This window comes from Branchiostoma belcheri, unplaced genomic scaffold (genome assembly GCF_001625305.1).
Source record: "Branchiostoma belcheri isolate BF01 breed outbred unplaced genomic scaffold, Haploidv18h27 scaffold10, whole genome shotgun sequence".
Lineage (NCBI taxonomy): Eukaryota > Metazoa > Chordata > Leptocardii > Amphioxiformes > Branchiostomatidae > Branchiostoma > Branchiostoma belcheri.
In genome coordinates this window covers 2,045,917-2,062,179 of record NW_017802380.1, presented here as the reverse complement: position 1 = coordinate 2,062,179, position 16,263 = coordinate 2,045,917, and the positions used below count along the sequence as shown (strand labels likewise).

The window sequence follows — 16,263 nt, the reverse complement described above, 5'->3', positions numbered from 1 at the left end:
ATATTAGATTCTGTTGATACTGGAATGGGAGGAACGAATCTGTCACACACAAAACATATCTGTACAGGCAATAGTCGTTCCTGGGAAAGTGTTATAAAATTGTGTTCCACCCTCGACCGTACCTGCAACGTTATGAACACACCAAACCAGCGCGAGGAGGGTGCAAAACAAATATTAAGCTGGCCCAGCCTCGCCGCGTGTAATTTGTGCATATGTCTCTCTGTCAACTAACCCTCCTGCATATTACCTGGGGATTACAAAGTCAAAGTAGGCACCGTGTATGCAGGGATGTGTGGGTATCTCCCATCACTCTCTATGCTTCACTTGCCATGGAGCAGGCTGATTTATTAGTCATTTCCAGTGGCCCTCCGATCCATCCATCTTTCTTGGCAAGGTGATACAGGGGGATCAATGAGGAAGAAAGGGGCTCTCTTTAATAGATAATTGTTGTCAGTTTTCTTTCAGTCATTTGTTTTCCAGTCTTTCTGATAACGGCATTATCCAAATCATCAGCTTGCGAGAAGGGTGCTCCGTTTGTCATTGAAGCAAGGTGCTTCGCTATCTTGTAAGGGGTTTATTGCTGTTTGGTGTAATTTTTCACCCGGGCTTATGGGGAACAATAAATCTTTTGTACCCTTGGGTTTCATATTGGTTCAGAGTCACGTACTGAATTTCTGAAATAAACTTATTTCACACTTCAATCTATGGTGTGGAGTTTTTTCCTGCAGAACAGATTATTTGATATTAGAGGAAAAGAAAATATAATCATAATAATTGAGGTTTATCTAATCTAATCAGAATTGTATTATATTGCTTTAGTTTGAAAACTTTAATTTATTATCATAATAATCTAATCTCAAGCAAAAAAAGAATCACAGTAAAGTTTTGGGCAGATATACATCAACCCCAAAATGCTCTTATTTTGTACCGACAGTTAAAGAAAGTCCTTTTCATTCTTTGTAAACTTGTTCACATTCTTTTAAAATACTTAGAAAAAAGACAATTATATCAATTTCAGATACACTGTATTCAAATACTAGTACCTTCCTGTGTGTACTTCAGATCTAATTACTGATACATGTAATACAAACAAATATAAATATGGGTAATACAAAACTACTGCTGTAATACTGGTAGATAATACAAAAAGATATCCTACTGGTGAATTCAAAGAGATACAACAAGTGGTAATACAAACATATTAAATACTGGTAAATCATACAAAAAGGTATAGCTACATTGTACTGGTAATACAATCTACATTTTATTCATCCCTGTGTATGTTTCCACCCTTCTACCAATGTATTGTACTGTGAGGTTGAGGACTGCCTTAGAAGGTATATAATTGCATGGGGTGTCCAAAATGGTGTAGTCTGACTGTGATAAGGTCTTCTACTCCCTGGAGGAAGCTACCGAACCCTCAGCTCGTGGCCTTGCCCGTGACCCCCTCCTCTCATATGTATGCGCTGCTGCATGTTTGCAGGGGATTAAGCTGACTAAAGATAATAAAAGTTACTCAGTAAGTACTTTCCAGCTATGAATCACGCATCCTTCATCAGCGGGGTTGGTCAGGTGGAACAACACTGCATTTTGATGCTTAGTGCTGCATATGACACGGTTACAGATGACTGATTGCAGACTGGCTGTCTCCTCTTCCATCAACAACCATCGGTACTTAACACGGTGTAATGGAAAATTCAGAACCGTCGCAACTTCTCATTTTGAATGGAGGCTTTAGATATTAGCATTAGCAGGCCAACACCCAGCCTGACAAGTTGTTTCTGGAGCTCGAACGAAGGAGTGAATGCATTTGGACAGATTAATTTTAAAGGGAGGAATACCAACTGTCATCAACATGTTCTAAGCCAGACATTTTTAGCAGAGAGTAATGTGAAAAGACTATGAGAATCCATGTTTTTAAACTTTCAACCCAGGGTGTTAAAAGCAACATGATTTGTTGAAGACATTTAGCTGAGCACCTTGAGCACATAAAGATCCCACCACACTTATAAAAAAAAAGTAGGAGTTCGTCAATGTGAGTGGTTCAAACCTTACAGTCTGGTCTCAGGTTTGACATCTTTGAAGAAATGATAGTCACTTGTTATGTCAATCCTTCACAAATGTGGTAAATCTTCATAAATAAAAGAAAAGAAGGGTAACAAGAACATAGGACATCTTAAGAACATAGGACAAGGTGCTAGACTCCTGACCACAAACTTTTGAATCTGAAATGCATTACTTAATGGTATAGCACCATCTTCTATTAATAGTACTCTACTTGAATTTGGTTATATAATACACTCTGCCCTTAAGAAGGTTTTAGCCATCACACACACAAGGGCATACTTCTACCCTATGGTGGTGCACGTGGGTTTTCTTTTATGTGCGGAAGGTGTTATGCCACTAATATTAACAATGGCTTACAGCACCTACTAAGGACTGTAACCCTACCAATGGTGTGAGTTTCTAATGTAGGCTCAATGGATTAATGGTCCTATTAGGGTTCTGACCTCTGACACTGAGGTCCAGAAAGAGATCATGTTAATCACGCGACCACAGCACATTCCTGGTAGAGTCAATTCACCAGTGGGGCTATGATGATTTTTCTCTGAAAACCCATTCTTGCATTTCCATCTGGGAGAGTCTTTGAGCACCCCACCCACACTCTTTTGCTTCATGGAACTTTGGAAGAAAAACTGAAATTCAGTTCATTCATTTAGGCTGTTGGACCCAATGAAGAATTGTTTTTTTGAACATACCTACACTGTACTTGTCGCCAAACCTTTCTTTCATTTATTTCATATTTGTCCAAATTTGGAGATCATGGCTCATGTTTTCTGTTGTTATAAGGACTTGCTTTCTTGCCTCTGGTGTTGTTGCTGTTTAGAACAGCAAACTTTGTTTCAGTACAACTGCAGCAACTTTTGCATAGGATCAGGTGTAGCCTGTAAGAAGCATGGCATTGTCAAGGTTTCTAAACAGCAATTTGTACGCATCCTGCGGGTATGTGACTCTTTTTGCAAAGTTTTGTAGACCCAGCGCCAAATTTCGCTGCCTGAATCCCTGCCATATGTTTCTTTTTCGTAGAAAGATCGTAGATAGTACATTTACATCGTCAGAAGATCCAGATCTATGCAAAAATCTAGATCCATACATGATGTGGCGATGTAACAAATGTCTCCCGTCAGGCAAACATTCGGTTCCGTATCTTGGATTAGCGCGCCGACTGCCATTGGTTGCAGCCTCCCGCTATCTTTGTGTTCTGTGTTATGCAATGATCCTGCTGTTTTAGATATTCTAGCTAGCAATAAAGGAAGGTGCCTGAACAGTTCCTACTCACCCAGAGCGGCAAGCATAAATCATGGGGTACAAGTTTAGAAGGAGAAGGAACAAAGTATCTTAGTTTGTGTTCTGTGTTATGCAATGATCCTGATGTTTTAGATATTCTAGCCAGCAATAAAGCTAGGTGCCCATACAGAGTAAGGAACAAGGATAAGGAACTAAGTATGTTTAGCATGCAAAGCCAAGATGTAATTTCCTTACAAAACATTGTACATTGTGACCTACAAGTACAAAATTTAATGTAAAACCAACTGATAGTATTTATAAATTTGTGATTAAAGGGATTTTGTATGTATGTTGTTCATTCAGTCTTTTGTCACAGTAAGACAGTAAATATTCACAAGCGTCAGAAGCATTTTTCCTCAGGCGCAAAGTTAATTGCTGCGTATCATGAAATAATTAGTATAATCAGCATAAATGTCACCAACATATGTTTGGTCGTAAACAGCCCATACTGTCGTAAGTATCATAGCGGTAAAAGAATTATGAGAAAAACAATACTTGATGAAAATTTCACTGCTATGACTATTCATGGCAGTGCGTTGGGGCCTACATACTTACTACAACTGAATCTATTTCACAGAAATTTCATCAGAATAAAGCCACCCATAGATGGAAATTATAAACACGTCTGTTTTTGTAATTTCACACTTAATGCCAATCTCATGGAGACTTCAGCTGTTTCATCTGTTTAGGTGGTAAACTTGAATTTTGATGTGGATCATTTCTGGCACACAGTATGATGAATAAGATCATTAACATTCTCTTTTGGCAGACTTCAAAGATAGGCAATTATTTGGTGATTCAGGACAAATAGACGTGCATTAGACATAACTTTAGACAACGCACTTTATTCCAGACCTGTGGTATGATAATTATCTAACTTTAGCTCTATCTTAAGATGTACTATATATAGGTTTGGTATTGGGCTGCCAAGTTGGTACTCAGTGGCCTTATGCTGGAAATAACAGCATTTTCATATGCTCCTCATGCCTTGAACTCCAGCAAGAAGTTGCTTCAGAAAAGTTAATATTGTCTCCTAGAGGTTAGTGCACTGTGACCATGGATGGGCCAGCTGCATGATAACTGTTGACATGTTGGTACACGCTGGCCCTGACTGATTGATGGTGTAAAGTTATTACATGTAGCCAAGCATTGAGTGCAAAGTGTGTAAAGACAATAAGAAATTCAAATTCATAATAAGTGGAAATCATCCTGTCTTCTCTGCCTTGAAAAGTTACTTTTCCTTTCTATTATGCTACTACATTGTATAAGTAATGTTTTGTTTATATGTGCAGGGAGTATTGAAAATGAAATAAAGTAATGAAAAAAATGTTTGATTTTATTTTTTGTTGTTGGAAAAGAAATCTTTACATTCCTCTTATTCTGCATTTGAAATCTACATACATGTAGAATGCTGCAAGTCATACAATGTAATTGTCGTAAACATCTTGAAGTGAAAGACTTGAAAGAAAGGAGCTCTGTGCAACAATACACAAGTCGATGAAAACACATGTTGCTCAGTGATGGTTTAGGGGGACTCAACAGGCTTGTCTATGTTTAAGTAATTTTGCCCGTAGGCGTGCGTTTCAACTGCGTCTCCAGTCATCCTGAACCCTGGGGCTACGCTGTCACTTACTGCTGCGCGCTGTACTGTTAGTAGCCATCCAGTCACAGGCCAGTTCTTAATAACAAGTATGTTTAGTCAATGGAGCTGCAGGAGTATTCAAACTCTTCGTACCCTTTGGTCGGTGTCATGCCACAACACTATGTAATAACTTTACTGTCTGCCGCGTTCCTTTAACCGAGCGAATTCTGGATGCACCCGTTGGTGGAGCTGTCTAATTAAACTGCGTCGGCATTCCATCAGTCATGGGAGGAACCTCGGGGGAAACGTTTCAATTTCTGTGGCCAGCCGAGCAAAACTTCCAGCTTCATGGAATGGCAACATTCGTCACCTATCATTACAGCAGCCCTGATATGGCACAGAGAAACAAGCGCTGCCGGGGAATGGGCCGGGAATACAGATGTCTATCTGGTGGTTTGGGTGGGGCAGCGCACACAGCTAATGTGTCTTATCTGCTAATTACTCCGGATACTATTGGTTAACGCAGTGCAAATGCATAAAAAATGAAGCCTGATAGAAACTTTAATTAATCCACCACATTTTTGCTCACCAACTGAATTTCGTGTTGTCACATAAATCATCATTTAAATCAGAACCTGTAAATATCTTTTGATAATAACGCATATTCCATCATTACATTTATTTAATTCATAACTTAACAGACCTGTCCGTGGTGCTGACTGGTTATCTACATGTAATGATCTGCTTCTTTTCATCGAATCTATATATTGCAAAGATGTAGATAATTCTGATATATTCCATCTGTGCCTCACTGATATTTCCTTTTATTTGAGCATCGTTACCTTTTATGGAAGTTTCATGGTGAAAAAAATGGCAATGAAAGTCCTGCGTTGATCACTGAGTTCCATAAAAACGTGATAAGGGACTCGCCTGGTAATTGGAAGATCATAGGTTCAAGTCGCAGCCAGCCATGTCAACCGTGGCCAGGGGCCCATTATGCTCAAGGTCAGACTGCAGCCAGGTTCTTTCAGATTGGGTAATAAGGTGTGTCATACGGAGGACATCATGTATGACCAGTTGTCATCAGATGTAAGGGCGAACAGAAAAGAAAGTTTGGCCCTTTCTGCTTTGCGAGATGTGGTCATTCATTTGCAGTTTCATATAACAGTTAGAGTGTAACATTAAAATTGGTATGTCTTCTTGTTTTCTTGTTTTACATGTTTGACTGAGGGCATGCAGACACCTCTAACTGTAACAACTGGTTACCAGGGTGAATACATTGCCCATAGACTAAGGTTCCTTTTTTCCAGAAAGGGGGTGGGGTGTGGGAGGCTATAATCAATGCACATTGACAGTCAATTTTAGCCTAATGGAGGCACAGCCATTTTACATGGTGTTATCTCCACCTTCTCAACTTTTAATGTAACAATATAGACCTGTCGGGTCAGTGCTGACAAAGGTGATTCATGCCTGCAATGCTCTGGGAATACATTTGTGGTCCATTTTTCATCAGCCCCGCCATTAAATCTTCTGTCTTTATGTTTTATCAACACTCTCCATGCTACTGATCTCAGGTAAAAAAGTAAGTACTTCTGGGACCGTATCTCGGCTGCGAAACAAAAGCGTAATATTTCACTCACACCGGCTCGTGCGGCGAACCGGAACAGAGTGAGGGCCTCGTGAGTTATAGATCCCGCCGAAAAGTTGATCAACATTTATGGATGCGGCCGGCTCCGCCGCGGTAATTGCCTAAAGGATTCATGACCTTGAAAGGTCAGAGGTCAAAGTAATTTGCGGGGAAGTGGGTCTTAGTGGTAAATCATTGAGACATCTTTTGCCTGGAATGATTACAGGGCTGTTAAGTCTTAAAGCCCACTTAGCGGGCTTAATTTCCCATAAATAAGCAAGGAAATAAGGTGTTTGAAGTCCAGTGGCCATCAGGCCATGCTGTGAGGCAGTGTCTGTGAAATTTGATACCTCTGGACAGGTGTTTACTGCTAGTCCGTTAATTGTTGATCAATATCATTAATATTTAGCATTGTCACAGAAACATTTTAAGACTTTTATAAGTTCTATCCCATGATGTGATGTACAAAATACATTTTGGGATTTGGAAAATAAAAATCATCAAAAATTGCCACTTAAAAAAAAAAGCTGGTAGCTGCATGACTTTGCACACACCACACTCAGTCTGGTAGATGCACATTAACTGTAACTACATGACTGTGTAACAAGTTTTGGTAATGCTAAAAAGGATTCTCTCACCGCCTACCAGAAAAATCTGTAAGTAAGATTCCTGTCTATAGGTTATTCTAATTACAACTTTGCTCAAAGCAACTTGGGTACTCTCTATAACAAATACCCCACCTGTAACGGCGATCAATGTAAGGGCCAGGAAGGTCAATACGTCCTTCAGAGGGAACCTCAAGGTTATGGGCATAACCTTTCGACTGGCAGGAGAGTAATACTTACAAGGTAAATACAGGCTAGGTGTCATTTCAAACACCACATGATTGACATGCTCCCTCTGCAGCTTGGTCTGAACTACCTGGCACCGATGTAATTAGATTGCCATCTAAAAGTACAAACTTTCAGTCTGTAGACTGGTGACTTGTCTGAACCTCTTTCAGAACAGTTTTTGAATGTTAACAGTGGCACTAGCCATGCATAGAAGGGGCGTGTATTTTATTCGAGTTTTTCCATTTTATGTTACAGACGGGAATATTTGTCTCCCACCAGCCCCAAATCGGGGGTGCGTACTTTAATCAGGATGCGTACTTTATTTGGGAATTTACAGTTGTACAAAATGTACTTGGAGTATGAAAATCCATTACCAATGCAGCACAATTCTTTTATTTTTCATACATAGAAATTGAAGAGCAGCTGCGAAATAAGGCCTCCCTGTCTCTCAAAGCTTTCTTTCAATGTAGATTTTACATCAAGTTTAGCAAGTTTTAAAGAAGGTTTTTTTTTTCTCATGTAACTTTTAGACATCTCTCTGCTGTATTTTGGGAGTGCCGATGCATATGGATAGAGTGAAATGGATAGGGACGCACATTTACATCTATCTTGGTGCCAGCCTGCGCAATTATTGTCACGTTTACCTCATGTGATGTATTTCCTTGTACAACATTGTGTCTATTACTGTAACTGATATGTTCATTACCAACTGAGTTGTCACATCATTTCAGGTAGTTACTTAGCTCACTTCTTGATGTGTAGATTCTTCATAGTCCATGAATAATCGACTGGAATGAAAAAAAAAAGAATGAATGTCCTCGACAAATTCAGAATTCAATTATTGTCTAAAAGACACTTTATTAAATCCATAGACTAGTACAGTTTTTTTTTAGGCGTCTGATTTCGATTCTTTGTTGGTGGGATAAGTCTGTGTGGTGCAGTCATTTCTCAGGAAATTAGAACTGGAAATCCTCTGATTGCACACTTGGGGACGACTTTGTCTGGAGCCCACCAAACCTCAAGCTAAGGCAGGTTTAACTGAGGGAAGACTTTGTTGCATTAACAAGTCGACACTGATGCATGCTGCACTTCCGCCCAGCCTTCCTCCTATTAACCTCCCTGAATAATGCCCACGGAAGAGCGAAGGCTGTTGGAAATGTAGAGACTTTCTCTGGGCATCAGGTGGCGTTACTTGTTTTTTTGAAGGTGACCCCTGCTAAGTGGTGGGGGGGGGCAGCAAATTGCCTGTTGAACTTTACTTCTGGAAACATAATCATGTTATTCAAATCTCATCAAAGATATGAACAGTGGCAGGTTAAGGGATAACATAATCTATTCATCTTACCCCAAGGTTGTTTGTTTTCGTCACTATTCTATTTTAATCGCATACATATACTCTGTACGTAAGATGACGTTATCCACACATGTATTTAGCTTTGTTAGATCTTTAGTTGTAGAAGACCATACAAATGTCCCTGTACTTTTTCGTTGTGTCAATAAAGAATCTGATTATAGAACATAAATCATTTAATAAATACTTAACCCAATGAATATTACTTATAGGATGCCCATGTTGGATAAAATCTTTGATGATGTATCTTTTTCAACATGCTGTCGAGTGTCACTGTTGCTGTCATAAATCATACATCCATTCTGACATTGCTGCTTGTTTTTTGTTTTCCAGAGGGAGGTAGGAGAGCTGAGGGAACAGCTACAGGAGGAGAAGGTAAAGTCGTGTTGCTTTAATTTCCAGCCTCAGGGTCTACTATTTTCTTAATGGAACAAACTCAGGGTTTAAGACACACTCAAAGCACTCTGCTCAAAACACAGCTGACTCATAAAATCCCTGCCCACTTTCCACAGAATAGAAGAAAGTAGGATTAGTATCTTGTATATAATAGTTTCTTGGATTGCATTCAAGAAGAAGCCACAGGTTTTTCCATCTAAATGAGGGTTCTAAGCAGCACAGGGCACCTTTCTGTTAGAATCCGCCACCTTTTGTGGGGGCTGAATATTAGGGAGCGTAATCCACATTTTTCAGACTTCAAAGTTTTGAACTCCTACCAAGCTCTGCAAACCACACCCATCTTTCTTGCTCCTCTGAGTTACCACAGTCAAAAGACAGATCAGACCGACTGCTGACAGGCAACTATTAAGAAGAGATATCATTTTCACTGCTAGGTATCAGGAGGTTTCATCCTCAGCACTGCTGGCAGGGACTAGATGCGGATGGAATTGGTTTGGGAGGCTTAGATGAAAGTATAGTGTAGCGGTCCTTTCCACCAGAGCCCTGGCTATAATCCTCCTCTATGAAAAATGTTCCAATTGGAAAGTGCCTCCAGAGCCTGGGAGATGCACATTTGGTACGGGTTTTGGGAGGAATGAATAAGGGATTATAGCAGAATGGACTTTTAGTAACTTTGAGCTATGAGCAGAATTTGTTTTCCCGGCATGTGGGATGAAGCAGCCGTTAGAATGTTGTGATATATTTTTTAAAACATGGAGCAATTAGCAGGGCTTTGAACATCAGGTCAGGCACAGTTAACCCTAATGATTTACCTCCAGGAATGCAGCCAAACGTAACAAACTGGACTTAACATGAATTAAGAGTAAATGGGTAAAACCCAATGAGTTGTGACTGGCATGAGTCCTAATTACTAGTCTCATTTGTTGCTTATTGACCAAAGCTACTGCTTCAAACAATGAGCCATTTTACATTTGTCAAGCTCAATTTTCATGAAACACGCGGTAACCTACTAACTACTGTAGAATCTACTTAATAAGTATTTATTATTAGGTAAGAAGCACAGTTGGTTATATGACACCTTCTACTCAAAAACATAAAACGAGAGTAAAACACAATGACAATTGTTAAGCATATACATGCACTAAATTGCGTGTCTTCTTTTTGGGATTGACATGTTTTTTGGCAATGTCTACCAAATTAATCTAAATTATCTTCAAATTTGAAACTTTTTTCCACCAGGACAGCTGTAAAAATAGATGAAACATTAACTTACATGCTGAAGTGTTCTGTAGTGTTGCTGATACAAGGCTTTATGGTATACAAACATGGATCTAAAAGTGAGTGATACAAAACTTTGTATCACTCTATCTGTCATTTTACATTCTAGCCCTTAGAAAGGCTTTCCTGTAGGTCTGAATTCACTTGATCCCAGGCTTGCTGAGTTCCAGACCCAGAGGGAGACCCTTTGGCTGAAATGCTGGATTAAAGGACTTGAAAGAATGTTTTTCACTTGTGCCCTGTCTCCGATGTCTCTGATATATAGGCTACTAAAAGCTAAGGGCAAATACCAGGGTCAGGATACGAATACATAGCTTATCATATTACTACATCACTGTCATAGTTTTCAGACAGTTTAATGTGGATGCTTGCAAGAAGGCCCTTAGATAAATTAGGACATATGCTTTTGAAAGGGGAGCCAATCAGATGGGATTTCAACAGATTAGGGCATCCATCAGGTTGTCAGATTGTGGTGGCTCCATGCGACCTTGATCAGACATTCGGTAAATGCATGTTGACTGAATGTGCAGGAGTTCTTTTATCAGACGTCAGGCCGGCGTTATTGTCACGGTACCCCGGGCAGAGCCACCCTCATTACTGCTGCTGCAGTATGAGAGACAAGCTGGCAGCATATTTCATATCTACCAACATGCAATATTTGGTTAAAAGAAACATTGACATTGAATTGTATGGCCCATGTGAAGAAAAAACCCTTTGGTGAAGTTGTTTCTAGACTGTGTGTGTGTGATCCGGCTCTTATACCTTTGAGCCTACTTGACTCCCTCTTGGTCACACACTAAAAGGTCCTTCTTTCAAGGGAGATTTGCAGAGGCAAGGCTGCTTTACTTCTTAAGTTTGATCTTAATTTGCAGTGACAACCCTTCAAGCGGCTGTTCATATTCATTACTGTCAAACTCGCATGAGTGACCACTTACATACACAAACTTTTTACTGTTTGTCAGATTAGGTACATTTTATTGCCCTTTGGCCCCCCTCTGCTAGTGCACTTGGTTGTCCTTGTGCCTGTTATTTATGCCTTTGCTCTTTTATAATGGTACATCAACAAGTACGCCTCAAATAAGTGAAATCAGTTATCCAATTCATCTTCAAACAAATCTGACTTGTCATGTATGATAACTTCTCAACCCTTGGTGTAGCTAAACATCTACCCAGGTAATATCATAGCTATTACGTGTAGAATCCTAGGACTTTTTATGCAGAAATGTAACTAGTCATAACACAGACTGCCATAAAAGAGAAAGAAAAAAGAGTCCATTTGCCATGACGTGCGTAAGTGTACTGTTACGTGACTTCGCTGGCAGAATGTTCCACCAGGTTTTATTGCCTGGGTGTTTTGGAAGTAAATTCTTAGAAGTAGGTCGTTCATTTCAATTGAGATATGCTGATTCAATGGAAGCTTTCCAACAACCTTTGGACCATCGCAGGATAGTTGGCACATTGACTCTCTTTTACCGTATGCACCACAGAGAGGCACCAGCCCTGCCAAATGGCCTTGTCCCTAAACATAAAGAGGTGCGGTGGGTGACACGCCAGTCGAAATCCCAGTACAAAAACACTGGTGATCCCTGTCTCCCACACTGTCAATCATAGGAGAACTATAGTACCAACAGCTGTTGAACTTTGGAACAGTCTTCTGAAGGAGGGGATCAGGGATAGACAGAGATTTAAAATGAAGTAAATTCTTTCCTCTGACAGGGTTCTGTCTAGGCAGTCCTGCTGGTAATCCTGAGCGAGAGCTGACATAGGAAAAAAATGGGCTGATATTGGCATCACAACCATGTTCTCAGCACCACAGACATCACCAGTTCTGTGCTCACCCTTAAATCCTGGTTATTAGCAGGAGACTAGTAAGTTTTACATGCTAATCAATCATAGATGCCATGTCATGAAAAAAAAGATGGACCTAAAGTGGGATTAGAAGTTTCTGTTAAACCATGACTTCATACTAGTAGTACTGGGACGAACAAGGGAAGAAGTAATTTAGAGTTAAAACTTTGGTGTTGGATCAAAAGTTTTGACTAAACATGTAACTACACTAACACAGATGAACCTTCATGATAGTAAGAGAGGACCTAGTACTGGGCTTTAGGGTCAAATGCACCTGGAAGCTTGCATGGTCCTCATGTTCTTCTTCACATTATTATCTCCAACTACACAGCCCCATAAAATTGTTAAAAGCATTTTTTTTCTTTTCAAGACTGATGTACTGTAAGTCTACAAATTTCCGCGGTATATTTAGATTCGCGGAATTCGCGGAGACCTTTGTACCGCGAATCTATTTCCCCGCGAATATGTTTTGCGTAAGTGTAAAATAATGTGTTAACTGTTACATGCGTTCACGACGGTCCTCAAGTTTAACCGATTTAACACAACTTATAACACACGCGATCCACAAACCACTCCAAATCAACTTTATTCTAAGCAAATGTACGTACAGTTTGCTGAGTACCAAAATTATTTAAGTCATACTGATGTCGTCAAAAATAATATTATCAGAGACACCGAATCGCGATACTGTGGCACTGGCCGCGTACCGCCCGACAAAAATCTTGCTAGCGCTGGCCATGGGCGCCCGAAAATTGCGGGCACTTCGGGCAAATCTACAAATATTTTGATGAAAAATATAACTGATGGTATCTGGGAAATATTATTTGGTTCTCTTTTGCGGGAGTTTTTTTTTTCTTATGATTTTGCTCGATAGAAACGCTAGCGTGAGCCTACCGAAGGCGACCTTTGCATACTTCCGGGTTCGGTTTGAACGACAAAATCTCGCCGAAGACGGCATAAATTTGCTTAGGAATATATATTTTCCCTAAAGATTCTTTTGATTATGCATTTCTTCACTTGAGCACCGATGTGTAGTCGTGGAAAATAACGTTTTAGCGTTTATTTCCGAGCAAAGAAGCGTCAGATCGATCGAGCTTTACCGCCGGCACTGTCGCAACAACCAATCAGAGACGCGTATCGCGGACATGTGATGCAAGATTTGCATACCGACAGAGCTGCAGGCAGCGGCTCGCGCGGAGCACGAAACACATTTTTGCGCCGCATTTTAGGAGATAAATGCCGGGACACGAACTTTTCTTATTTTTAAATATGCACTTAACAAGTTCTTCTTTGAATAGCCAAGGGGAAATCGCGAATCTAAAAATACCGCGGATTGTCCATTTTCCCGAAACCGCGAACTTTAGGCCCCGCGAATCTAAAGAGACTTACAGTACTTTCCTTTGCTGTCTGTGTATGTGTACCTCGTTTCTTACCCTTTTCCAAAGATACATTGTACATTTTACAGGGAACTTTTCAGCTACTTTTATCAATGACATACTGCATATTCTGTCTGTCCTTTTTGTTGAGATCACTTGAAAAGTAGCTTGATAAGATCTGATAATAGCGTGAGCTAACTCAGGATACTCTTCGTTTCATTTTATCGGCTGTGCCAACCGAGCAGAAAAGGAAACTGTTACGGCAACTCATTCTTACTATCAGAAACCTTCCATCCCGTATCGTAATCAATATTTAAGTAGGTCAAGCTGTTTTATTCCAGTGGATACAGTTAGATCAATAGGGAAATTTGGTTGACAAGGCTGTTTCATTACGCACGGACATAAATAATCTTCAGGAGTATTGGGTTTTCAATCTCTGATTTAGCACATGCAGACTCAATTTAGGGTGAAGCGTTTCTAGTGATGATAGATCAGCTTTAGGTGATTGATGGGCCGACGGTGTTGTACTAAGAAAAGTTGAATGTGATTTTTATCGAGGACAGACAGATTGACTTTTTGTAATGAAGTCATGACCCACATTACAGTGTTTTGATCTTAATCTCCTGCTGTGTGTCTCAGGTCAATTGCCTCCCGCTCATGCTGAATGCGAGAGGTAAAGGTCCTCCGTTAAAAACATGCAAATTGTCTGGTAGAAACCATTTGTCTTTCAGGACACAGATGAGCAGGGTCAGGACAGATCATTGACATGTACAGTTTTACAGTTCTTCCAAAAAGAGCAGCAAGGAAAACTGGGCAGGGGAGGGGCACATTCAGTGTAGGTTGTTGTACGATTTTCCCCACCGGTCAAAACTCATCTTATGCCTACACTGCGCCAATTGAAACACTCCAACCCAAATTCCTACAAGGCTCTACCATTCCAAAAAGACACATATTCTTATTTCCCTCTGAAATTAGAATTCCCTAACTCAGGTCATAACAGAAATCACAGAGCCTGACAACTTCAAGGAAGCCATACTCTTGCACCTGAGGAAACAATAAAGGCCCAGCACACTACCCCCTGTGCATCTTATCCCAACAGAGGTGTGATACACAGTTGTATCATCTCAAGAATCAAGAAACAAGAATTTTAATGCCTCAGAATTTTCAAGCAGGCTGTGACAGAACCAGTAGCCAGGCAGGATCTTAGGCAGCCTTTCATGTAACAAGACAGCTTAATTTTGTAGCACTATCCCAAGAACTTCCTTAGTTTGTGACTGTACAACCATTGCATACACATCTACTACTTCTAAGGCTAGGCTGATAAAAAAAAAAGAACTAAGTTATTACCCAAATACCCTTCTCCTTGTATCACATTACGGGTCCATTGCTTTTAGCCATTCAAAATTGGATTCTCCGTGCTGCCTGTGGAGAGAGAGCACAGCTTCTTGCCATCCTGAAATTGCAGAAATGCAAAGCTCAGACAGGGCACTGACACTTGTCACCTCCCAGCATCAAGCCTAACTGAAAGATAATTTACCACATACATTGCAGGCAAATGGTTCCCTGTAAAGTGAAAATATATCATGGTGGTAGTGCCATTCTGGGAGGTATGTGTACTTGCAGTTTGTGCATGAGCAGCCTGCCTACTGGGTCTTTGCAATTCTTTTAACTTCTAAATTAGTTATTCTCTATATTTAGAGTTGGTCCCATTTACCTGAAGGTACTATTAATATATGCTTTCTCTGCAAAACTTTCATTGTTTTGATATCATATGCTTCTCATTTGGAAGAGTTTTTTTGTGCAAATTGTTCTCTTGTAGTCAAAATCATTAGCTGCTCGCCCAAATCCCACCTACATTTACTCTTCATGTACTGATGCATATCACCCCTGTTGTCTGCGTTTCAAGGAAAATCGCCTGCCGTAAGAAAAGGTTATACAGCCTTAGATGAATCACAATTGGCCCCCTGTAAGTACATGCTACCTCTGTAGCCATTACTTAAATTGGATCTATGGGCTGGTGTTATTGTGTTTTCTTCTCCACCATTTAGTTGAATGGCTGCAGACTGGGAAAGATCTTTTTGAAGAGTTCACATGGTCCCTGAACACCTGACCCTAAGACCTTTCCAAAGGTCGCTACTTGTAAGTCTGAAGCTTGTCCAGGGATGTCTAACTTTATTAAGCTCATCGTTTGGTTGCAAAGAAAGGAAGAAAAAAGGTTTTGTGTTAACATTTCAGTGCCTGGATGGATAGAGATTGAATGATATGAATTTTAGAAGTAACTTGTCATGTTCTTCACAAGTAACTTTAATGTCTAAACATAAAACATTAACATACATCTTTAATGAAGACAAACAGGCAAGCCAAAATGTGGATAAAGAAGACAATGAGCTATGATTGTCTTTCAGGTCTTGTCTGCTTGTTTCTATGTAGTTTCAAATGAAAGTGAATTATAAAGCAATTAAAACTTTGTGGCAATTGAGACAAATTAGACACTTTCTCTTGAAAGGAGTGACAATTCATTTTGCTGACTTTAGGGACTTTGTCTAAGTATGTGATAGGTGGATCTATGGATTAGTAGTTGCATTCTATAACAAAGTAGCATGCATCCTCTATTCTATTCAAAT

The 16,263-nt window shown here is 40.0% G+C and overlaps 1 protein-coding gene across 1 annotated transcript in view; it reads left to right on the top strand.

Annotated features, from left to right (window-relative positions):
- Nucleotides 1-16,263, top strand: part of LOC109472803 (GRIP1-associated protein 1-like) — a 117,174-nt gene that overhangs the window by 52,502 nt on the left and 48,409 nt on the right. Inside the window, 1 exon segment of the mRNA XM_019772671.1 lies at nucleotides 9,075-9,116. Within this exon segment, the coding sequence (XP_019628230.1) occupies nucleotides 9,075-9,116 (42 nt within the window).